This window comes from Etheostoma cragini, chromosome 17 (assembly GCF_013103735.1).
Source record: "Etheostoma cragini isolate CJK2018 chromosome 17, CSU_Ecrag_1.0, whole genome shotgun sequence".
Lineage (NCBI taxonomy): Eukaryota > Metazoa > Chordata > Actinopteri > Perciformes > Percidae > Etheostoma > Etheostoma cragini.
The window spans coordinates 5,546,307-5,570,774 of NC_048423.1; the positions used below are offsets into that span (position 1 = coordinate 5,546,307).

Here is a 24,468-nt window from a genome sequence, read left to right on the forward strand (position 1 = left end):
AGGCAAACATATGTATAAAAGCTTTAGGCTGCCCTATGAGTTATTGTTTGCCCAATTTAACATGTAACTTCATTTGCATTTCCTTTTTTAGTAAAGGGGTCCTTGGCTTAAAAACTTTCAAGACTCCTGCATTAAAGTTTTCCATTCATACAGACCCCTATATACCATAGACCGTTCATTTTAATTAATATTATAAAATATACAGTCTATGATATCTACTGTGCATCAAATCTGTTCTAGCTGTAGTCCTGACAGTCACCTCTAGGGAGGTGCCAAAGACCAAACAAATCAACCTAAAGCTCTAAAACATCTACAGGGCAAGTAGCTTTTCAATAATGCAATGATTTTTTTTTATTTTTTTTTAATAAGAACCAGTGGAAGTTTTAGTTTTTACATTTTTCAAATCTGTCGCAAAACAATCAAATACCCATATGTGCGCTGAAACAGTGTCTGCCTGCTGTAAACCTTGCTCCGCTTCACAGTGGCTATTAAAGAGTACATGTGTAATGCACTTCCATTGTAAGTGATGGGAGACAAAATCTGCAGTCCTCAACACTTGAGAAATATCTATCAAGTTGTATCTTCTAATCTAAAGTCTAGTCTTTTAGTGCAGAATTTACTGTTAAGAGACTTTGGGATGGACGAGGACTGGATTTTGTCCCATGTGTAGTAGGCCCAATACAAGCATGTGACAATTGTTTTAAAACAGACTTGAAAAAAATGTGAATCATCTTTTAAGGTTCAGCTCCTTGGGTGAGGGGTGTAAAGACATGCGAGTGATTCCATACCTATGATTCATGGTGATAGGCAGGACGTTCCCAAGTGTGGACTTACAATGGGCACACCATCGTGGACACAAGGTTTCCTTCCTCGGGAAAACGGAAACAAACACCGCCAGCTCTTTGGCAGATCCTGTTCTTCTACCCGTCTGCGTTTTGTTTATCTGTTGTTGCCCTGCAACCCCTCACAGGTGTTCTCACTTATTCTGAATGACTGCAGCTCTGCTCAGTTTAAGTCACAGCATTGCTGAGAATCCCTGTGTCAAACACCTTGTACAAAGAAAAATTATAAAAAGTATGTATAAGTTGTCCCTTCCTAAAAAAAATAATAAGATGTGGGAAATGTAGGCAGCAGATATGAACAAGAATGCATGCGGAAAAAAAGATAATATATCGCTTGATCGCCCTTTTTTTTTTTAACTGTCCAATGTGAGACGGACAGTAAGAGGAGTGCAATGCTAAAGTGGTGGTACTCCACATTAACAGATCTTAACATTGATACGTAATAACCCCACACTTCAAATCAAATTCAATCAACATCTCTCTGACAGTATAAACAAAGAACAAGGTAGGATTTCTTTTAGGGGTGTTGAAATGACAGCATTAGATGGATGGTACGGGTGTACCTAATAAAATGGTAATGTGTATTATACAATTTGCTGCTATAGAATATAATGTTTGTACTACATCAACCATTTTAGCATTCGAGCTGAAATGGATCAGAGTAAATATAAACAAAACTTTTACGAGGAAATTCTACTTTTCCACAAAGGGAATGTTAAAGCGCTCAATTTAGTGCAACACTGAAAACAAATGAGAAAATGGTTGAGGATGGTCAAACTTGAGGGACTTCGGCCCCCGTCGCTGACAATAACATGAACATTTGGGTCTGTATGTTCTGGAAGGGCTCAGCATACAAAACACAAAGAGCACATGGTAGTCTTGATGAATTTTAATTACATCAAATGGATTTATGTAAAAAGTGGAAAAGGAGGAAAACACTGGGTCATAATCACCATCATGTTCAACACAGATACAGACATCCGCATGTACTGGGTAGGTAACAGGTCACCTATACTGAGTGCCTTCTCAGGAAGTAGATACTCAATACTGTGAAGGCATGAAGTTAATGAACTTTAGTGTTACGGTTATTTTCTTTTTCAGAGCAGGATGGGAATCAAGAAATGAGATGATTTAATGACATATATGATTTAAGCTAAGATGAACAGTGTGTACAATTTGTTTCAGGGTGTGTGGTGGCATGAGCCATGGCTGCCAACTGTTCTATAGGTGACCTGGAACACTCCCCTGATTGGTCTCTCTCTCTCTCTCAGATCATACAACCTTCACTCATGATTGGCAGGCAACAGACGCCAATCACACAGCTGTCATGGCTTCCTGTCCAAGTCCATTTGGCATCCTGGCAAGTAAAGTCCCCACTGAATGCTGTCCTCCTCTTTGATTGGACAAAGGTAGTGGGGTGATTGGCTGATTGATTGCTCCATGCAGATTGTGAGTCTTAAAGCAGGTCGAGTCAAAACTGTTTGGTGCCAACATGCTTTTAAAATGTGACTGAATGCATGTCTTTGCTTGTCCATGCTGCCCATTTACAAAAAGACTTTTTAGGGTCATGGCGTTGGGCAGATGAAGGTCTGGCTGACTTTAAAGTTGCACGGAAGATCCAAAATGAAGTCAGCAGTTTGGATTAGGATCACCGTTTTGGCTGTTAGTGTGAACATTGGCACTTAATCTTAGTACATAGAGACTAGTGCACATCTAGCAGTCCGTCACACTGAAGTACACGTGGAAGTGCAATCTGCCACAGCTTTAGTCTATATAGGAAAAACCTGTCACAGCAACTTTTCTAGTATTTTCGGTTTCCTTGATTCAAGGAAGAAAAAGCAAACAGAGAAGAAATCCACTTTTCTCCACTGAAGTATCATGGGTTAAAAAAAGGGGAAGAAAAAGGAAACTGGGGATATACAATCTTTTCTCACTGTAGATGGTCTCAGCAGATAAACTTGTTTAATCTTCAAAAACACAGCTCCAAGGCCACCTTTCTCTCTGAGTCCCAGGAAAGCAAAGAGGAGTGGATAGAGTAAGATAAAAAAGAAAAGAACAGGAGACAGATTAGAAAGTAAAGAGGCAAAGTGTAAAGAAACAAAAGGGAACACAACACAACAAAATAAAATAAAAAAGGTTGGAAAGAGAAAAATAAAAGTCAGAAATTGTATTAATAGACAGTGATATACAAGAGTAGACAGAAGGCCGCAGCCAGCCTGGATCTTCATGCTTTGTTAAGGGAATAAGGAGTGGGAAGGATTCCAACGCCTCACACTGAAGCCATGCAACAACAAAAAAACAGCAAAGGGGGATATTTTTCTTATCCGGCAGGAAACACTCAGCAGTCACCTACACCAACAACACAAGAAGTATCAAGGAGGAGGGATACGGTGAGGTACTGGAGTCATAGAGCTCCTCTTACTGGGGGATTTGAGTACACAAACAGACAAAGCGTTCATCCACTCAGAGCAACATGGTTAAACGGCCCATATGCCATGCAGTCCAGGGTCCCATCAGGCTGTGTGAACAGGCGTTCGGCACCACAGGGACAGTGGGGCAAAGGACAGGACAGTGAAGAAGGGGGGCAGGTTTGGGCTTAGAGAAGTAGGGTAAGCAAGTGCATGGCAGGATGGATGACATCTGTTACACCATGTTTTAGGTTCCCATAGAGACAAGACTGGACCCCCCTCCCCCCCATACCCATTCCTCCCACTTGAGCAGCGCTCACTCACCACGCGCTCACAGCATGGTAGCAGACAGATGAGGGTGGTGGGGGCGGGGTTTAGCAGCTTTGCTGCGGCTCCCCGCTCCTGCTTTTAGACTTTCTGCCCTCCACATCTGTAGGACAAAGGCAATGTTTATGTTACATCTGTAGACAGTGACAAGAAATGTTCATTTATTTTACATTTGCATATACTGTAGATTAAGATGAATACATTAAAGCAACTTCAAAACAGCAAGTGCAAAGTAAAAAAAGCAGAAATAAATAAGGATCTATAGGCGGACTATACTACTAGTATTGGCACATAAAGCAGTGCTCGTCTTTGATTATAACTTAACAGTTACAACAATCTGTACACGATTTTGACAGTCTAAAATACTTAATCAAATATTATCCATTCTCAAGTTGTGGTGCGTCGTAAATTTAAAGTTCTCAGCTACCAAAAGAAATGATGTTAGCTTTATTCACAAAACAATCTGACCACTGAACTATTCTCAACTTACTGTGGTGACTTCCTGTTTCAATACCACTATCAAGGGCTGCCTTACACTAAAATATAATTATCACCTTGGTCACTAACTTCACTGGCAACTTTCACCTAACCAACTATCCTTTCCCTCAGATCATTTTGGGAATGAAGCTTGCATCATTTTATCACCAGCCCAAGAGGTTCGTTAAGACCCATCAGGTCAAAACCTGCGGCACAAATGCTCCTGTTAATATACAACAGAAAATACAGAAAAGGTGTCAGATGTACAAAAACAAAAGTACACACTATCAATACAAACAAAAAGAATATACACATGATAACCATTTTGATCACAGGAATCAAAATGAGCGCTTCAGGTCAGACAGAACAAAGCCGTGCAATTTAATGAATGATGCAACAGAGTTCAAAAGCCGTGAAAGTCACCCACACATCATCAAGACCACACAAACAGGAAATGAAAAATGTTGCTATTATCCAACACAAAAAAAAATTATCCTAATTTGGATTTGTAATAAAAAATAGCAGCTACCAGATCTCTCCCACAATGTTTTGACATTCAGAAATACAAATTTATCTAATTGTCAATATTTCTGCTTACTGCTAAATAAAGATGTAAGCTATTAACAGATATAATAAGCCTGCATTAACCCCAAACTGCAGATAATAGTATAGTGTTAGCCAGTGAAACAGATTTGATGAGGAAACAATAATAGGGCTGTTGTATTAAGGAACATTCATTAATTTCGCATCTCGGAGATAGGAAAAAGGCAGAAAACAGGAGGTGACAAAAAAATTAAAAAATAAAAATAAAACCAAATACCGATTCACCAAGCAGCACCATGGCAAACAGAAAAGAACAAAACAAATACACTAGACAGAGATAGTGCTCCAATAAATACATGCAGGGGAGGAGGAAGATTTGTCATTTATCCATTCTTTCCATTCTCCCCTCATTACGTCAAGTCTGGTAAAAAGATCAGCAAGCCAGAACCTCCCTGTCATTCACACACACCCGTACTCATACCACAGAGACTGGTTGTCCTCTGGGCCCAGTGACTGGTCCGGATTATTCACACAACTGGGATCTAAGCCCTCGCTACATTCAGATGTGGCTGGGGCGGATCCCGTCTGGCCATTTGATAGGCTGTTAGGGGCCTGGTTTTGGGTGGAAACATGGTTTGGGATAGGAGGAGGGTGTGTTTTAAGAGGAGCAGGCGGCCCACTGATGTTGCTGACTAGGGTGGGGTTTAGAGACAGGAAGGGGAGGTTTTTGCCTGCCGACTCACTAAAGATGGAGTCCATGAACACAGACTCTACTGTGAAGGAAGGGCCAAGGAAAGACTCGAGGGTAGTGAGGTCTGGATCCTCCAAGCTATGGCAAGGTAAGCTGAATGACTTAGGCAGGGGGGTGATGGTGGTAAGGGGTCCCTTAAGATTGGTGCTGTTGGGGTGGTACTCACTGGGCGTAGGCTGGGAGCGTACCCCAGCCTTGGTGGAGGCGATGGGAGAAGGGTCGACTGACACGGGCTGCCGGCTGTCCTTTGAGAGTAGGTCGTGGATGCTGGTGCGCCGATTGGTGCCCTCAGCAGTGGAGATGACGCTGCTGGCCCGGGGCAGCGTGGAGGAAGCAGAGTCCAAGCGTTCCGACACAGACGTGGCTTTGCCCTGCGATGATAGGCTGGAGCGGACTGAGACAGAGCCCCTCACACGGGTGCTTTCTGCCTTACGCAGGGTTGGGCGACCCGGTTGTCCGGCCGATCTCGGTGGACGATCAGAGCTGACCGGCGCTGCTTTCCCACTGGATGAGCGTAATATGCCTCGGCCCTTTGTGGAAGTGCGTTCTTTCTGCACATGCTCAGAAGAAGTGGAGAGGCGAGGAGAGTCTACAGTGAGGTTCTCCTGACTGCCGGACTGCAGAAGACACAGCAAAAAAAAAACAGTATCAAGTAGAGCACCAATTCAAAATGATATACAGTTCTCTCATATATTCCTGTCCTTTGGCAAAGTTTGTCTTGAAAACATTACCAGCATACTATTTTAAAATTGATTAACCGTTCCGGTCATTTAAAAAAAAAAAAAATACTGTATGAAAACATTCTCTAGTTCCAGGTTCTCCAAATTGAGAATTTGCTGCTTTTCTTTGTCGTATGAGGAAATATGTCAAATATCTTTGGGTTTTGGACTGTTTATCAGACAAAACAAGAAATTCGAAAATGGGCTCTGAAAATTATAATGTGAATACTTGATACTTACTATATTGTGAAAACATTTTTTTTCTAATCACAGAAAAAAGCTATTAGAAAGCATTGAATGAGAAACTAAAATCGACAGATTAATTGTTAATGAAATCATTTTTAGTCAGACCTCTAAATTGATCCCCGATATGATTGAATGAAACCAGCATGGACATAACTGGGAAAATATTCCAATTTTGTTTTCATAAAAGCTTCAACAGCTAAATTACATTCTAACCAAATCATAACAGCAACATTACACATCAGTTTTAACTGAGTCAGAGGCCTCACCTCTGCAGGATCAATACCCTCATCCAGGAACTGCTGCAGGGAAAGCACCTCATTGGTTGGGGATCCCGTCCTCCTGACCTGGGTCTGGCCGGGGAGGCCTGCGGCGGTGGACGGGTCGAGTGACCTGCGCAGCTGCAGGGGGCTCTGGTGGGAGGAGCGCGAGGAGGTGGGCTGCTGGACTGGGCTGCTACCGCTGCTGGACCACACCTCCTGGTCCAAACTCAGGCTGAACTCTCCACTGCTCTCACTGTGTGGCCTGCTGAGGCTGCCATTCAACGTGCCTGTGTGAGGGGGACACAATGATTAAAACATGGGGGAAGTAATCCATGATCATTCTTATGTATTATCATTCACAGGTAGGAACTGCATTAATAAGCTACTACTCTTCTCCTACACGGCCTACATTGTCACTATATGCTGTATATAGTAATGGTAGTAGTCATTTATAAAACAAAATGTAAAATACTTAATATTGTAATATAAAATAAATCAGATTTAAATCCGACTGGATCATCCTAATCTATTGATTTTGAACAAGAAACTCAATTATTTTCCCATAGAGGAGAGGAAAAAAAGGAACCCTTAACTTTTAAAATCATGAAAGCATGAAAGAAAAAGATAAAGAAAGAAAAAGATAAAGTAGCAAAGGAGGAAGGCAAGAATGGTTAGTTGAGTTGGAAGTGGAAAAAAGGGGGGAGGGGTTAAGGGAAGGAGGTGCATACCTTTGCCCTCAAGAGGAGAAGTGAGTTGGGAGTTATTGTTACTATTACTACTGGTGATCCTGTTTTTATGGAGACTGGTGGGTCTGGAGGCTGGGTAAGGGACAAAAGGGAAGACACACACACACACACACACACACAGTTAGGATATACACTTACATGTATCCACACATACATGCAGTAACACAAAGAGTAGCACGTAGGTATACGCTAACAGTTTGACGGAACATCTCCTGCTGGGGCAGCAGATGGCACATGCCAGGCAGAGGGACAGGAAGGGTGGCCAGTGGGGACAGTGCCAGGCTGCAGCGCCAATATGTCCAGTCAGTAAACAAAGAAACTACTGGCAGAGAGGACAGGGACAGCTAAATCCAAGGACCAACCCACCTTAGAGAAAAATGGGAACTTACACAGACAAAACTGATTAACAGAGGACAATAGAGTACAATTTGTAATAAAAAAAAAAATACAAAGAAGGGGTGACTGTGTGACAGCGGAGGAGGAATTCAGAAAGAAAGAAAAGAAGTGACAGTGTGACCTTGCTCTTCACCGTGTTTGTATGCAGTTTTAGCTGGAAACCAGGGACCATGAAATAATTTCAAACTGGTTTTCAAGACATGGGTGTCACCAAATTAGAATTTTGTCTAGGAAACCAGCCCATTGTGGCCCAGAGTGGGATTCAGTGCCAAGTAGTGGTCACTTACAACAGATGCTACAGGGCACCCTGCAAATAACGCTCAGCTCAACAGGAGAAGGACACTGAGCCAGAGCACTGCTATAAACCTGCAGGCCTGATAAAACACACACATTACATGACACACATGACATGTTCAAAGGATACAGCACACTATTCAGTTATGCTGCCCACAGTGCAAAACAAGTTTAGTATCTCTTTATGTTTCAAAAACACAGATAGAAACACAAAACCAAAAACAACTTTAAAAAAAAATCAATAGTTATCTGAAAGTAGTACTAAAACTAAACTATTAATGACTTTAAAACATAAAATCATCTCTAGAAGATGACCTAATGGCTGATACATTAGAAGCAATGTCTGGTGTGTGAGTGAGAGCGTTTCCTACACAGACATACTGGAAAATGGGTCTCACAACAATGTATTGGATTTTATGTGCGTTTTGTTGGAAATCATAAGCTAAGCAGAATCCAGGTTCGGCACTAATGCTTTGCCAACGTCTCGGGGGAATCAGTGCAATGACATGTTTGCACTTTAGGTAACATACAGTAAAAGTCTAGTACATTAATATAGGGCATTAGTCTAAGAGTAGCTGATGGCAGAATAAAAAAATAAAATAAAATGAAAGTATTTTTAAAAGACAAAACTGATGGCAGGTGTACCCTTGGCTTTAAGTGTGAGGAATACGTCAGTAGTTTTGTGGCTGTTTAACAACTGGGTCATCTTCATTAGAGTGGCAATGAACTGATGAATAGTTGCCTGGCCGCAGATTAACTGCCCTGGATAACGTCCTAAAGCCTGAATTAGAGTCAATCCTACTTTTAATGTAGGTCTCTCTCTTGCTTTTTTTTTTTTGCTTTTCCAACTGTAGATCAAGCTTAATCGAAGAGCAGAATGGCAGCCCAAAGATTAGCAGTGGGACTGCTGAGGACATGACCTACTTTTTTGCATCTAGTCAGTCTTTTCTCATTCCTTGTTTGACAGACCAGCTGCAATTACCCATCCTTTTTCTTTTCTAAAGTCATGTCAAGTCTTACCTTGACTCTTGGGGTCGTCTAAGGAGCCAGCAACATCCTCACAGGAGGCATTATCTGATGAGACACAGTAGAGAGTGATGTTCTCAATAGGAGATTCTCGTTATGCCCGTTTGTCCCTGTCCCCAAACAAATAATTCCATCCTTACCTTTGACCTGAAGACGGTGCTTGGCCCTGCTTTGCCTTGCAGTAGGCAGGGTGAGGGTGGCACAGTCGATGGCGTTGGTGGAAAAGGCGAGCTCCTTCATGCGCTGCCCACTGCGCCTGCTGCTACCCGTCATGCCAGCATCTCCGGCCTCAGCGCCGTCTAGGTTCTCGATACTGTTCGCCCACTGAGCCCCGGGACCGCCCGCCACCGCCATGGTCTGCAGCAGGTCATTCATGGCTGAATAAGATGTACGGAGGAATGGAAATTATGACGGGGACAATAGTCGTCCACCTCACATCCTGCTTGTCTAGCTTGTTGTACCCAAAAGAACTGTTAACTTAATGTCAAAGACATTTAGTGTCCCTTTAAAGATAATCAGTTGGGGATGTAAAATGGCTCAGATTAAAGCAACAATGTCATAAGAAGCCTCATTCAGGCTACACAAGTGAGTAGCTTCCACTCAAAAAATATGTAGAAAAGATTAACATTATTATGAGGTTACTTAATTATTCAGTGAAAAATTAATTTTGTGAAATACCATAAAATCAAGTCTAGGCTTGTTGGAAATCAAGGCATGTGCAATGAAACAGTATAACAAAAAATAAATTCAAGAAAATCAAAGTGAATAAAGATGGCAGCTCCATTGTTTGTCGTCCTACAGATACCTTTTTTAAACAGGTGATCACATAAATAGGCCACTGTCTTTATGCACTTGTATGCAACGGTAGAGAGGCATGAAGGTATGCAATGCTATGAGCAGCGGTACTGTACACACAAGATTAGAGCGAGGCAAGTCCATGTCAGCAGAATAGGATGTAAGAGAGAGCCTCCATGGTTGAGTGTGGGTGGAGACAATTAGGCGCTTGGTGATTTTTTTTAAAGTCATGTCACGCACGCGCACACACACACACACGCACGCACACACATGCACTCACCCGCCTACACCCGCATACACACAAAAAAAATGATATTACAGAGCACATGACTAAGCTGCCCAATAAGTTGACTGTTGCATAGAGATTCCCACAGTGACCAAGCTGACAGATAAGGCTTTGGTAGATGACACCAGGACCAAGACAGACACATCTACAGCAAGAGGAAATTCTTACTGTTACACCAGTTTTGGCAGTATTGCTTTTTTTTGGAATTTAGCCCAGATACAATTCTGTCACTAATACATACATTTTTCATTTGTGCATCTTTGCTTTTAGACAAAGTTTGTAAAGTTTGTGTTAGATACATATCTGCAAAAAGTGACAATACGCTAGTAAAAGATAATGAATGCCAAGAGCAGGGATGGGAGTGGAGGCGGCAGACGCAGAGCGGAGGAGGTGACGGAGGGGTAGGGGTTACTAGGCAAAACTTATAAGGACAAGTCACTGATGTCACCAGGGATTAGGGTTAGGGGTTATGCAGGGATTGTTTGGCAAATCTTGTGTCTCTAAAAGATACCAGATAACATTACCACTGAAAGCTAAAACTCTGTCTTAAATATTAAAATGGCAATTTGCAGACTGCAGGCCTGAGTTGGTTTAACAGCTGTGACTGAAACCTGAAACTGTCAAACTGTCCCCATCAGACCCCCACACTGCAGCCACCATGAAATCAGTGACTGTTCCTTCTTTGTCTCTGCTAGTGTGTCGATGAGAGGGAGAGGGGGCGGAGGAAGGCTAGCGTGGCGGCTAACGGAGGTCTTACACATGGAGCGCCGGTAGATGGCCTTGGCCTTGTCTTTGTCCTTGGATCTGTTCCTCATGAAAGGCAATCTTTTCATAGCTGTCAAGATCACAGCCAGAGACAGACAGACAGACAGACAGACAGACAGACAGACGGACAGAGCAACAGAACAAGCCCAAGGAAGGTGGAGGAAAGAAAACAAAAGAAAAAGGAGGGCAGAACAGAGGGATTTGGTTAACATTTTTACAAAGAGAGCCAGGGGAGAGATGCAGAGAGAGCTGAGCCCCTGGACACTCAACTGAACAATAGACAAATGATGTAATAAACACAAACAAACACTAAAATATATTACTTAGAATTACTTATAACTTCTATCACTTCTTAGTATTTTATAGAAATACACCAGGAAATATATTAACAATGCTAGATGGAAGTTGATGGAGCTGAAAACTTAAGTCATTTTTTATTTTAAAGCCTGTGTTAGAGGATTATGTCCAGTTTTATCTCCATCATTTCCCCAGAGAGATTGCGTTCAACGCCACTGATTTTTAACTAGCTTTGTTAATAAACCATACTTTTTTTTTTTTTTATTATTTAAATACTTAAGAGTACTTTTTGGTTGGACTGCAAAGCCTCCCACAGTCTTCTTTAAAATCTGAATAATACTTTTAAAGGGCAGACTTCTGTACAAAGACACATTATGCAAACAAACACAAAAATGTAAACACATTATGCAAATATACAAGCACACTTTCACCCAAAGTGCAAACAACACCCACAAGCACTCATGTTATTGGGCATGAGTTTGGTCTTCTGCAATACCAACCACATTACAAATTGTACAAAACAACACAACTGTCAACACATTACCACCTACATGAAACACAGGATGAACAATATTAAAGGGTGCAACCAGGAGAGTGAAAAGGTCAAAGGAAAGCTTAACAGTATCAGGGAGGAGTATTCATCGACATAACCGAGAACTTTATTGTTGCTTATTATACAACCTTGTTGAATATGTGACTCTGATTGCTCAATAATGGCATTCTACGGTCCTATTCTTCAGTATAACAGACTGTAAATATTGATGAATTTTGGTTCATTGACTCTGGCAGACTATTTTTAAATTAATAAAAAAAAAAAAACGCTTAAAATCAATACTTCTGCTCATACACCTGATTAGCAGATCATAGGGAGAGAGAGGGTGGAAGAAAAGCCGATTGCTAAAAGGACTAATGGCAACAGTGCAAACAGAGCATTAGTTAGCTGCATCACTGTTAGCTCACGCAGCGGGGTGACCCGGCTTCCGCCTAAGAGAAAAATGAGTCAACGACAAAGTCAACCGCCCCGACCGGGATGCAGTCGTAATGAATGCGTAACCTCTGTATGAATGGCCGTGTAATAAGCTGTGTAATAAGCGGTTTAATAAAGAGAAAACGGGCAGTGATGGTCAAGTAAAGCTTTGCAAACCACTTATCTCTGTCTTTATTTTCTGAGCTCACAAGATGGCGCTCTCTGTTCAAAGAAAACAATTAAAGGAATAGCAATTTAGTGTGTTCAATCTATGTTGAACAGAGAGCGCCATCTAGTGAGTGCAGAAAATAAAAACAGTGGTTCGCGTAGCTTCATTTGACCTTCACTAGGAACCGGTCATTATTGCAGTCCTGCATCACCCTGTGGGGGTTCTAATTTGCAATAATGAGTGGCTTGCTTTACATTATACCTTACATATTTGACTGTGTGATGTCTTTGTTACATGTTGTATGTATATATGATGTATGCATTGTTGTTATAGTTTATTGCTTATTTTTCTTATAGCTTTACTGCTCACTTGAAATGGAAAAAATCTTAGTGTCTACTATATTACACATGGCTTCTTGATTTCACACAACAGATATGTTTTTTTCTTTACAAAATTTACCAGATTAATCTTAAAGTTAAGATACCTATTTATAGGTATCTTATAAATATAAACCTACTAGCCCACGCACACATTCTATAGCTCATACTAAATACAGACAACTAGGATTTTAACAAATCTTGCATTGACTGGGAGTCGGCCACAATGCATTGCACCTTTTAATAGATTAAATGCTACGTTAGATGGCGTTTCTTTGTTATTTACAGGTGAACTGCACAGATCAGCAGGTTGACTTGCTGTAACAATGAGCTAATATATAGTGTATGATGTGTGTGCTTTTTCCAATATTTGAACCACATGAGAGGTGCTTGATTCAGCTTGACATCTAAAAACTGCTAAACAAAACAAAACAAAAACTCCACCTTACTCCACCGATTTAGCATTACACACGATAACACTGTCGGACTCAAGAAGGACAGTTTAAGAAAAAAGCCCAGTCAAATAGATGCTGCGAACCAAAGATGGGCTTTCTTTATCCACATATTAGTCTAAACCTGGCCCTTACATTACTCACAATGCAAGGCCACTGCTGACAAGGCGGTCGGAGATTCAGGTGTGTTAGTAACGGCTAATGTAGCCTCAAGCCTTCACTTGAGGCAACAAGTTTTTCTTTCAAACTTTGTGTCAATAATTACACAAAAATATAGAGTTTTTAGGATTAAATGAAGTGCCTAATGGTGGTGGTATTTTCATAACTCTAGTAGTTAATTACATAAGGTTACAGAAATCAAGCACGCTCTCTGTTACAAACAAAGGAAATCTATTTTTCCGAACCAGGTCCGAGATTGAGAGTCAACCTTGTGGTGCTGCGCAGCTCAACCGTAACCTCTAGGACAGCTGAGTGACACAGACAAAGGACTCACGAAAACATGCCCCGAGACACGTGACAGTCGGGTCACAAACCCCGCCCACCCTCCCTATCCGCAGCATACCATTGGTGGAACCCTGCCCTTGGGCATGGGGCTGCTGCCCTCTCCTCCCTTAGCAGAGAGAGAGAGAGAGATAAAGAAGCAGAGGAGCAGTTAGGGGATGAAAGACCCATTCAACCACTCAACCACTACACAGCTGTACAAACCAGAAAACACACAACGCACCATGTAGCAGGATGTTTTGTGTCTTTGTGGGTATGAGTGTATGGTTTTGTGTCTGTAAAAGAATATTTTGAATTAATTAGAACTATTTGGCAACTACTTTGCTCACTGCTTTCTTTGCATGTACATTTATGTATGAAATATTGTCTCATTATTTGATATTTGGGTAAGTCTATATTTATTTAACTTATAGTGAGCATGCCCAGACTAGCTCCTTCAGTCGTTGAAACTATGCTGACTTTGATTCTTGGGTCTACATCTGTGTGCATGTGTCACGGTGTCTCCTTTTGTACTCACTGCTGCTCCTCTTTTGTGTGAGAGTGTCGTCCAGCGAGTTGGAGCCAGAGCCTATGGACGAGCTGTCCTGGCTGTCCTGGGGGAACATCAGGAAACCGTCGCCAGACTCTGAACGAGAGGGAGTCAGTGTGAGAGAGCGCATTCTCTCGCGGCTCTTTGGCTTGATCAACTTCTTCATCTTCAAAGTAATCCAGTTGCCACGCCTACAAAGGAAAGACAGGGCAGAGAGTGAGACAGAGAGACCATCAGGAACAAGACACCGTGACAAAAAACACATACTGACATGAAAAGAACATGCTGGATTTATTTTGTGTACTCTGCCACTAAATCTTCACATAGACGATACTTTGTTTTTGCAGTGTATAGATGTTTAAAGCTCTGCAGACCATAAATATTTGATGCATCCCTTCCTGAGGTTGCAGTGGAGTATTTTCTGCCATTGCTCTGCCTCCAAAATATGAGTCAACAAGCAAACAGAGTTGTGAACATCAGACTTTGCTATGATACATGACTTGTCTGAGTCACTCGGATTATGGGTGAGCCATTTTCACATTGAGATGTTACACCCGACATGGTCAAGTCGTTGGCACAAATTAACTTTGTCAAATGTTTTTTGTACTCACTGCTGCTTCATGTTCACACTTTTTGTTTCATGTAACTAGATGATGTGGCTTTTACCTGCGTGGAGGTGAAGGGTCGTAGAACTTGTACTGGTCCATAATCTTCTCCTCCAGCTTCTCTTTCTGTCTCCTCAGCTCATTCAGCTTGTCACTGATGGGTGGGGAATTAAGAGATGATGCGGTTAGGCAGGCAAAAGTGAAACTCCATAAATAACCAATTTGATATGAATATATTATTGCGGACAGGAAGGTGTATATGCTGAAAAATGTGTCACCAGGAACTGAATTTCAGTCATATATATTTGAATTGCTAAATTTGAATAATTGTGTTGAAAAACCGAATTTGAATCACATAATTTAAAAATAAATTTGTTTGGAACTGAAGTCCAATAAAATATAACCATCAATGAAAACTCATCTCTCTATATATCTTCATACTTAGTTCTCACAATTCAAATTCAGGTCACAAAATTCAATTTCAAGTTACTGTGACCGACATCCAGGTACTTGAATGATCTTGAAGAGCAACATATAGAGAGTTGAGTTTTAAGTGAGGATAACATTTTATTGGCCTTTAGTTCCAGTACGGATACATTTCAGTTTTTCATTGCTATTATTCAAGTTTAGCAATTCAAATATAATATGATTCAAATTAAGTTTCTGGTGGGACATATTTTAGCCCAAGAAAACGGAAAATCATCAGCGCTTTACATGTATTGTCTTTGCTCTACGTGGAACAGGTCCTTGCTCTCCATGGTCTGCTCCAGCAGAGTGCGATTCTGAAGCATCAGAGTCTGGATCTGGTCCAACAAGTGGCGGTTCTCCTCTTCCAGGTTTCCTTTCAGCTGGCTCAACAACTATCTCACACACACACACACACACACACACACACACACACACACACACACACACACACACACACACACACACACACAGTCTCCTGGCTTAACAACTATGATACATTAAAAGGGGTAAACCATCCACAACACAGCTGGCTTAAGAAGTCGTCTCATCAAATATCGTATATTAAAGGAGGTAGACCAGCCATAATACAGCTGGCTTTAAAAGTGGCACACAGACACATAATGGAGAACTCCCACATGAAGAGAAGGGACTTGTGCATCTCCTCACCTCACAGTGGTTGGTGAGCTTGGTGGAGGTGATGTCCAGCTGCTGGTATTGCTCCTTCAGTTTAGAGAATTCGGCCTCTAGCTTGGTCTGGTCCAGCTTGGCGCTGTTCAGCTGGGTCTTTGTGTTTTTATGGTCCAGTTGGAGATTCTCGTTGTCCTTCACCAGCTGACGATAGGTATTATTCAGCCTGAGGAAAAGCAAAGGGTGAGAGAAAGAGAGGTTTAAGTTTGATGCACTTTGTTACCATGTTATTATTACATCTGCATGGTGGTTATGATTGAAACAAATATTAACACAGGTTGATCTGACCTTTCATTTTCCTCTTTGAGCAGTTTGTGCTGTCCAGCTGTGGCTTGGTGCGTATGATTTTCCAGCGCCATTTTTTCCTGCTGCTCCTTCAGATTCTTTTCCAGATCCTCAAGCTCCCCCTTCCTCTGCAGGAGCTGCTTGTACCTGCACACGTTCAAATACACATTAATAAAAAACACTTTAATGGGTAATATGAAGAAAGATTTAAGTCAGAGAGAATTGAAAACAAAGCACATATTTTATTATCCATAGGCTATAGTTTCCTGTAAGATTTTTTGCATGATGATTTCTTACGATTGTTTAATATTGCCCTCATAAGAAAATGTACAAAAGAAGGGCAAAGTAGTGTATTAGGTCATCAGTCTTAAACTGTTGTTAGACTTCAGCCATGTGCCCTTCCCATGCTCCTAAACCTAGTCGTACTTGTCCTCCAGGTCTCTGTGCTGCTGCTCCAGGCTCTTATGGGAGCTCTTCAGGCCCCCGTGCTTTCCGATCAGGGCTTCATACTCGGCGGCCTGCCTCTCGTGGAGCGCTGCCAGCTTCTCGTGATCGCGGAGGAGCATCTCGTAGGTGGACCGGAGCTCCTCTTTCTCCTTCAGAGCACCCTCACGCTCACCCTCCACGCTGCTCTGCTGGCTCTGCAGCTGGGCGTTCTGGGCCATTAGGGCTGCACTCTTTGAGCTCAGGGTGGAGTTCTCCACCTAAGTAACAGGACGAAGACAGAGAGGAATTGATTAAGGAAGAGAAAAAAGATGGGTGTGGAAGGAGGGGAGAAGAAGAGAAGCACAGATAGGAAAACAATTATTGGAGCATGAAGATGAGACAGAAAGGAGAAAAAGCGACTGCAGAGAAAAGGAATTTTGATTGGAATGTTGTTGGTTATATATATATATATATATATATAGTGGTGGAAGGAAACATTGATCATGGAGTGTGGGATATGAGAGTGGTTTAAAATACAGAACTCTAGCAGGTTTCTTTTCATGTTTCCTTTGTGGTCACAGTGGTTTCCTGTGAGAGAGACACACACGTTCTCTACCTTTAAATAAACCTCCAGTTCTCTCTCTCTCTCTCTCACACACACACACACACACACACACACACACACACACTTACAAACAAACAAACAGCTAGAAGCTACTGTATGGTCAGTGTAAATCCTGTTGCCCATAAGTAGGGTTTGAATTGCTGCCAAACAGGGAGTGCAAGTCTAAATCCATACCAGGAAGCTAAGCAGCCTGGCAGGGCAACTGCACAAACGGAGAAAAGTTGTAATATGGCTGGCGAGTTTGCATTGTGTAGAATTGTTTGAGGTTTTGTATTATTAATTATTATTAATAATGTAGTATGTCTTTATATTATGTCATGCGCACCAATATGAGTTTATGTACATTACAGGAGCGGTTGTGGCTCAGCGGTAGAGCGGTTTTCTGCTGAGTGGAAATTTGGTGGTTTGATCCCTGGCCCTGCATGTCGTAGTGACCTTGGGCAAGATGCTGAGGACCTTGAGATTGTTTCATCAACAGCTGTTTCTAAGGTCAAGCTTTATCTTTGAACTTTAACTTTGAAGCCAACATAGACAATTCTTTAAAGTGATCCAAGAAAAGGTAAATTGAACACCTACAATACAGATACTAAAAAAGTATTTAAGGTGTTTTTTTCAAATTCAATGCACTTTAGAAAAGGTTATTGGTTCCTTTGCAGCGAAATAGGTCAAACTAGTGTTGCTTTACAAAGTTCTGCGCTGTATCAACAGAGTGACGGAGACTCCAATGTATAGGGTCCGGTTGGTGTGAAGCAGATCATCATAACAATAATATAAACTTGCAATCTTTTTCTGTTAATGGGTTTTAGTTTGACACAAGGTTATATTGATTACCTGTTGGGAACTGGTAGCTTTGTTATTTGTATGTGTAATGTATTACGCTGTAAGAAAGTAGTCACCCATTGCCTACTGGACACTGTTTTGTACAGGATGGGTAGGGGATTACCTGCAGCTTGGCGTTCTGTGTTTGTAGTGTTGTATTGTTTTCCTGTAAAGAAGCAGTCTGTCTCTGCACTGCCACTATCTGAGCCTGCAAATTGGAGCTTTGAGTTTCCAGTTGTTTAAGTTGGCTCCTCAGGGCCGCCTTCTCAGCCTGGAGTGTGGCATTCTGGAAAAAAACAGACACATAATATAAGATATCGGGATTTACAAGGATGCTTTCAGATAAAACTGCACAACCCAAATGCGTGTGTGTTGACCATTCATCTTGGATATCTTACATAAGCAATCCTGATTTTGTGCTAACTTACATTCCTCTCCACCTCAATGAGTCTGTCTTTGACTTTCAGCAGTTCTCTGGTGGCTTCATGACTCTCTTTTTCCCATTTACTGAAAGCCTGAGGGTCATCCCCTCCTCTAGGGGGCGAGCTTTGCACCATCCTCTCTTCCTCCTCCCTTTGACGCAGCGCTTCATAATTTTTCTTCACCTGAAGAGAGACACATGAGTCAACATTTGAGCAGTTTTTTGTGCTCCTTCAGTACAGTATAATGTATTCCTACAACATAAATATCATGTAACTGAAAGTGAAATACTTCCCCAGGCTTGACTGCAAAATTACTAAATGATAAAAGAAGAATATTCTGGTAGAATATGACACGAGTAATGCTGAAGTACAACAGCAAACAGACTCCATTATCGTTTCACGGAAACTCAGAGTTCATTTACAGGACTCTCAACTATTCCACTCAGCCCCTCAGCTTTGGATCTAATTTGTGTCAGCAAGTTCAAAACAGATAGGCCTCCATAAAAGAAAAACAGACAACCACCACTCTCCTCCACCTCATTCACAGACTCCTGCCGCCTCATGAATAGATAAACTGGCGATAGAAGTGGATGAGTGGATGAATAAATAATGTATCAGCCTTGAAAAGCCCTCAGTGTTTTCAATGTTTCTAGTGTTTTGGACTGCAGGGGAAAGATTTTGGGACACGCTGTTCTCAAGTGGACGGGCTGGGAATTGAGTGTTTGGAATGTGTTTTTAAACTGGGTCTTCTGTACTGGTTGAGCTAAGCATCTACATGGAACCAAAATAATGTAAGTGTGTGCATGTATTTCTAGGTTTAAAACATGGATTTGTGTCACTGACTGTCTTGAGCTCCTGCCGAAGTTGCTGGTTGAGGTTGGAGGACTCCTGCAGTCTGGCCTCTAGGGCGGCGATCTTCTCCTCTTTAATCTCCAAAGATGATTTCAGAGTCGACTCCAATCTGGTTTCCAGGAGCCTAAACCTGAAAATAAATACTTAAGTTAGCTCTTATTGAGTGTGTTTGTGTCTTCAATCCAGAGTGTGATCACACATTTTTAATCCTCAACACAGGTGACTTCTTTTTGAACATTGAGGCATGTTTGGGAGATGATTACCTGTCTTCAGAGCTCTCGTCATGCAGCAGCCTTTCCTTGTTCAGTCCAATCTTTTCCAACTCATGGGTCAGTTTCTCCAGATCATTATTCATCTGCTGAGTCCGCAGCTTCTCACTCACAAGCTCCTAAACACACACAGGCAAACACTGAGTAACTCTGAGATGTACTACCACCTTCCATTTATTTATTAACTAGAATTACCGCCTTGCGATTGAATGCCTCCACCAACCAGCCAAGTTGCAGTTTGACATCCATGTCTGTCCAGACTCATAACACATGTAGTTAAGACTTTGAGGCAGTTTAATAAAAAGTAATAAGTGTATTTTTTGGCAAAACATGGATGCTTCAGACAGATTTCCAACCTTGCAGCACAGAACATCTATACAATCACCACGGTTTCAAGATGGGCAGTGGGCACCCATGATTAGTGTCCCCGATTTAAAGGCCAGTAAAAGTGATTTGTAAAATAAAAACAATATCATCACTTCAATATTTTAGCCTATTAGACATTTGTGTGTAATGTTGTCATAATTAGCGTAGTGTGGTCAATGTCCCTTTGAGCTCAGTACATATTTGGCACAGATATTGGAGCTCAATGTAATATCTTTGCCAAATTTGAAGATATCCCCTCTAGACGGTCCCAAGATATCGCCTTCACGAGAATGGGACGTACAAACAACACAAATATAATGTCTCCAGTCATTGCTGACCTGGAGGCATACAAACTAATAATGAAGATGCATGATTGTATTTAAAAAAAGTCAACACTGTACTGTATACAAAACTGTGTTATTCACTTTAGCAATGATTTAACAACAGGATAATTTTTAACTAATTCCCGCTAAAACCAAGTTTTGTAGAATAACAAACAAAGGAGCATGATAGATAATGGAAGCATGGGGAGATCAGATCAAGACTTCTATTATACCTCTCTGAGTGCATTAAGGGTCTTCTTATCAATGGTTCCCAGTTTGACCAGCTCCTTGTTCTCTCGCTCCAGGTCTTTGACTCTCGTGCATGAGTCCCTGAAGAAGATCATCTCCTTGCCCATGGTGCGATTCTCTTTCTCCAAGGTGGAGATCCGCTGGTTGTTGTCATCTAGCTTGGAGTCGCGGATCTCGGCCTGCTGTCTCAGCCGCTTGTTCTCTTTCTCCAGTAGCTTCTTGTCTTTCTCTAGCTGGGAGCTTTCCTGCTCCAGAGTCTTGTTCTGTGGGATTACGAGAAGTAATGCAAAGCAGGTCGATAAAATATCTTTTGATGGAATTTACTTTTGGTCTAAATGCCTTGTAAATACATGTTGGCAAAAAAAGTGGGCAAAGATTTATTTCAAATGGCCAAAAATCCATTTTGACAAATAATCTCAGATAATCCAATTTTGCTGGGAAACAAGCAGTAATTTCACCAAAAGGAACTAAATGAGAGGAAGTGCTGTACAAGTGCCAAATAACACATCTTCCCTTTTTATTACAAAATATAATAGTCTTTAGACTGCTGTTACACAAAAACTCTTTCAGTCGGCCTCAGATAGACTTTTTGGCCAATCTGACTGACCTCATTCTGCTAGGCAGAATCAGTCCATCCCAAAAAAAGAACCTGAAAGCTGTGTAAGTTTAACACTTACAGCTATCCCACTTGTTGTACCTGTTGTGCTCCAGAGAAGAGTGCAGTCCAAAAATGTCTTAAACTCAATCAAAATGTAGTTGTTATTTTTCAGGCTGCCAATTCTAACATTTCAGCACGTGATTATTGCTACTGAATAAATACATGTGAAATACTTTTTTTTGCCTACCTCCTGCTCCAGCTGCTCCAGGCGTTTACTGGAGATCTTGAGCTCCTCCAGGTTGCGTTGGAGGGTTTGGTTCTCAGTCTCCACCTCTTGCAGCTCTACTTCCAATTGTTGAATCTTCTTGCTGCTGTTCTCTAAAGCCTTCTGCAGGCGCTGGTTCTCTGTATCTAGGCCCTGGTAACTCACCTGGGAGAAGAAAGCCAGATTAGGATATTAAAAGCATCCATGAACTAGTTGTGCTGCTCCCTGATGCCATTATATGACAGATTCCCTGTAATGTACCTGTAAAAGTATTCATTGATGACAACAAATCAGAAAAATGTATTGTGTAAGGTTCCTTTAACTCTACATGTGTTTTTGCACAACTTTGTTGTCTCCGTAACTTAAGCCGCGTACACATGATCTGCTGTAAAAATCGCTCTGTGCTGGCTATGCCATGGTTTTCCTATAGGGAGAGCAGTGGAGACGACTTGAAGTAAGCGCTACCCTTGGCGTGGCGCACAACTCAAAATTGCTGCAGAGTGCTGTGCTTAAAGTTATCCTTATTTTAACTTTAACCTGACCTTTCAAGGCACAACCCAAGCCAGAAGCAATGTTGATGTATTCATGCGTTTGCACTTTGCCTTAGTACTTGCAATATGCCCTGCGCCCTTCTTTGCTATTTTACCTCATGGTGGCTTTACACATAAGCACCACTGATGCAGATTAAAACAGTAGTCAACTTTTTATTCCTCAAAGAAAGCTTCTTGCCACATATGGTTGCATTTTAACTGTCTTACTGCCAACCAGTGACGGAAGTACCCGCTGTATAACTGGCAGGGCTAAAGTCTTACCTCTAATCGCTCCGTCTTTTTGGACGAGGCCTTGAGCAGTTCCAGGCTTCGCTTCATCTGGCTTCTCTCGCTCTCCAGCTCCCTGTTCTCAGCTTCTAGCTGAGCGGCCTTAGCTCCCGCTAACCGGAGACTCTCTGCTGAGCGCCGAAGCTCCAGGTTCTCCTGCTCCAGCTGTGAGTTCTCCTTTTCCAGAGCCTCCAGCTGGAAGGCCATGTTCTTCAGAGTGTCCAACTTCTTCTTCAGACGGCGGCCCTCTGCCTCTAGCTCAGTGTTCTCCTTCTCCAAAGAACACACCTACACACACACACACCACACACACACACCACAAACCACACACACACAAGTGATGCATGAAGATGAGGAATAAAGCATTCTGTTCAACAACACCAAGCTGGTCCTGATTGTGTTGTGTAATAGCAGCCTAAAACTCTATGCAGTACAAAAGTAACACAAGTAATATATGAGAGGGACCACAGCTATTCGTAGCAAAGCTATTCAACCTCAAGACACAGTTTACTTTGTATGTAATGTTTACGTAAATGGTTTGGAGAATATTATTATAATAAGAAATTAATAATATTCCACATCAGATCTGATAACATGAAACTAAGGGTACTGAAGTTGTACCATGTGGAAAAACGTACAGTGACTGACTATCGGAGCATGCAGACATACTGACATTTCAAAATCACAAACCAGGCAGAAAACAAAATGCACCACACCTTTTCACAGGTGATTCCAAGGCTGGCAACTTTCTTCTGCAGGCTGTCATTTTCCCTTTCTAGCTTCTGAATCTGAATCTCCAAATCTTCTGCTCTCTCACCTTTCTCCTTCACCACTTCAAGCTCCTTACCTGCATAAAAAAAAAGAACAAACACCCAAAATGTTGCTCCTGCATATTCAAAATGACAAGAAACAAGGAACTTTTTATGTATAGAAAACGCAGCTGTCAAAATACTGATTGTAATGAACAAAAACAAAACTTGTTTGTGTATAAATAACATGCCACTCACGTAGTTGTTTCCTTTCAAACTCCATCTTGTTGAGTTTGGCAGCTGTCTCGCAGATGGACTCGTGGAGAACGCGATTCTCTTTTTCCACATCCTTGACCCGGGCCTCGGCACCAACCTGGCAACGCTGACGCAGGGACGACACCGTCTGGCTAAGGTGCTTGTTCTCCTGCTCCAGGCCCTTTAGCTGGAGAACAGACATCAGGGTTCCAGTAAAAAACAAAGAGGTCATGTCTAACAGAAGGGATTTGCTCATCAACTTGATTGCAGTAAGCTATATGGGTATTCATTACGGTTGGTGGTGACTAAAAGGTTCAAGGTTCAAGGTTCAAAAATGTGTGAATTTATATGGAAGGATTGCTGTAATAGGACAGTTGCAGACAGTTGTAGAAACACAAAACAGCCCATTAAAAGGACAAAAAAAGAAAAACTACTACTACACTTAATTTCAAAATTATTTGTTTTGGCACTGCATTAGCTATATCTGATTATGTCTACAACAACTGGATGAAATTGCACAGAGTAAACATTGAGTGCAGCGTGATGTGTTTACTCTGTATCATCAAAGGCGGATTTTACAAATCAGATGGTTAAACTAATCAAAGGTGTTAGATCTGCATCTAACAGCTACAAAGTCCCTGCAGAAACACAGCGAGCAACGGCATGTGGGCCACAGAGTGCCAAAAATCTGTCTGATCAATAAAACAGTTGCAGTTCCACTTAATAGTTTTTTTGAGCCAAATCAATCACACAAAGATTTCTCTCAGGAAACCGCTGCACAGACTTTGGTAAATTACACAGCTTAGTCATTTTCTTGGAACTTCCTGGAACGAGAATCAATGATGGTTTTGTAGAAAGCAGCGTGTATGACGCACAGTCTCAAAGCCCTGTTTGTCTAAATGTGTTGGTGTACCCGACCATATGCTTGTCCAGTATATAGACTGTTAAATATATTTCAAAGCACATGAATGCTTTATGTGGCTATAGTCATTTAGAGAAAAGTTAGTCTGTATAACATAACACATTAGGTTAAATGTACTAACTTTTTCTGCCATCTTGAACACAACGAATTTGTTAATATTCAAATAATAATTGAAAAATAAGTGACCCTCTGGTTTTGGTATGAACTTCCCAACTTACAAACCCGATTCCAAAAAAGTTGGGACACTGTACAAATTGTGAGTAAAAAAGGAATGGAATAATTTAGAAATCTC

General features: G+C 41.5%; 1 protein-coding gene across 7 annotated transcripts in view; it reads right to left on the reverse strand.

The window, feature by feature from the left end:
• Positions 1 to 1,716: 1,716 nt before the first annotated feature.
• LOC117960090 (girdin-like) overlaps positions 1,717 to 24,468 on the reverse strand; it is a 64,975-nt gene continuing 42,223 nt past the window's right edge. The window contains exons 15-38 of one of the 7 annotated variants that reach the window (XR_004660065.1): positions 23,258 to 23,441; positions 22,967 to 23,097; positions 22,245 to 22,538; positions 21,415 to 21,597; positions 20,554 to 20,832; positions 19,626 to 19,750; positions 19,354 to 19,492; positions 18,517 to 18,693; positions 18,213 to 18,374; positions 16,645 to 16,922; positions 16,222 to 16,365; positions 15,913 to 16,099; positions 15,493 to 15,638; positions 14,840 to 14,932; positions 14,162 to 14,364; positions 13,706 to 13,753; positions 10,874 to 10,951; positions 9,176 to 9,412; positions 9,030 to 9,083; positions 7,167 to 7,391; positions 6,580 to 6,860; positions 5,515 to 5,965; positions 3,575 to 3,680; positions 1,717 to 2,843 (exon numbers count right to left, since the gene is read on the reverse strand). Coding sequence is in view for 6 of the 7 variants with exons in the window: in XM_034897651.1 (XP_034753542.1) it covers positions 5,057 to 5,965; positions 6,580 to 6,860; positions 7,167 to 7,391; positions 9,030 to 9,083; positions 9,176 to 9,412; positions 10,874 to 10,951; positions 13,706 to 13,753; positions 14,162 to 14,364; positions 14,840 to 14,932; positions 15,493 to 15,638; positions 15,913 to 16,099; positions 16,222 to 16,365; positions 16,645 to 16,922; positions 18,213 to 18,374; positions 18,517 to 18,693; positions 19,354 to 19,492; positions 19,626 to 19,750; positions 20,554 to 20,832; positions 21,415 to 21,597; positions 22,245 to 22,538; positions 22,967 to 23,097; positions 23,258 to 23,441 (4,557 nt within the window). In the remaining variant the exon portion in view is untranslated. Of the gene's footprint in view, positions 2,844 to 3,574; positions 3,681 to 4,623; positions 5,966 to 6,579; positions 6,861 to 7,166; positions 7,392 to 8,002; positions 8,090 to 9,029; positions 9,084 to 9,175; positions 9,413 to 10,873; positions 10,952 to 13,705; positions 13,754 to 14,161; positions 14,365 to 14,839; positions 14,933 to 15,492; positions 15,639 to 15,912; positions 16,100 to 16,221; positions 16,366 to 16,644; positions 16,923 to 18,212; positions 18,375 to 18,516; positions 18,694 to 19,353; positions 19,493 to 19,625; positions 19,751 to 20,553; positions 20,833 to 21,414; positions 21,598 to 22,244; positions 22,539 to 22,966; positions 23,098 to 23,257; positions 23,442 to 24,468 lie in introns of those variants that run through there. The other 6 variants (XM_034897656.1, XM_034897651.1, XM_034897654.1 and 3 more) reach the window with 6 other exon arrangements.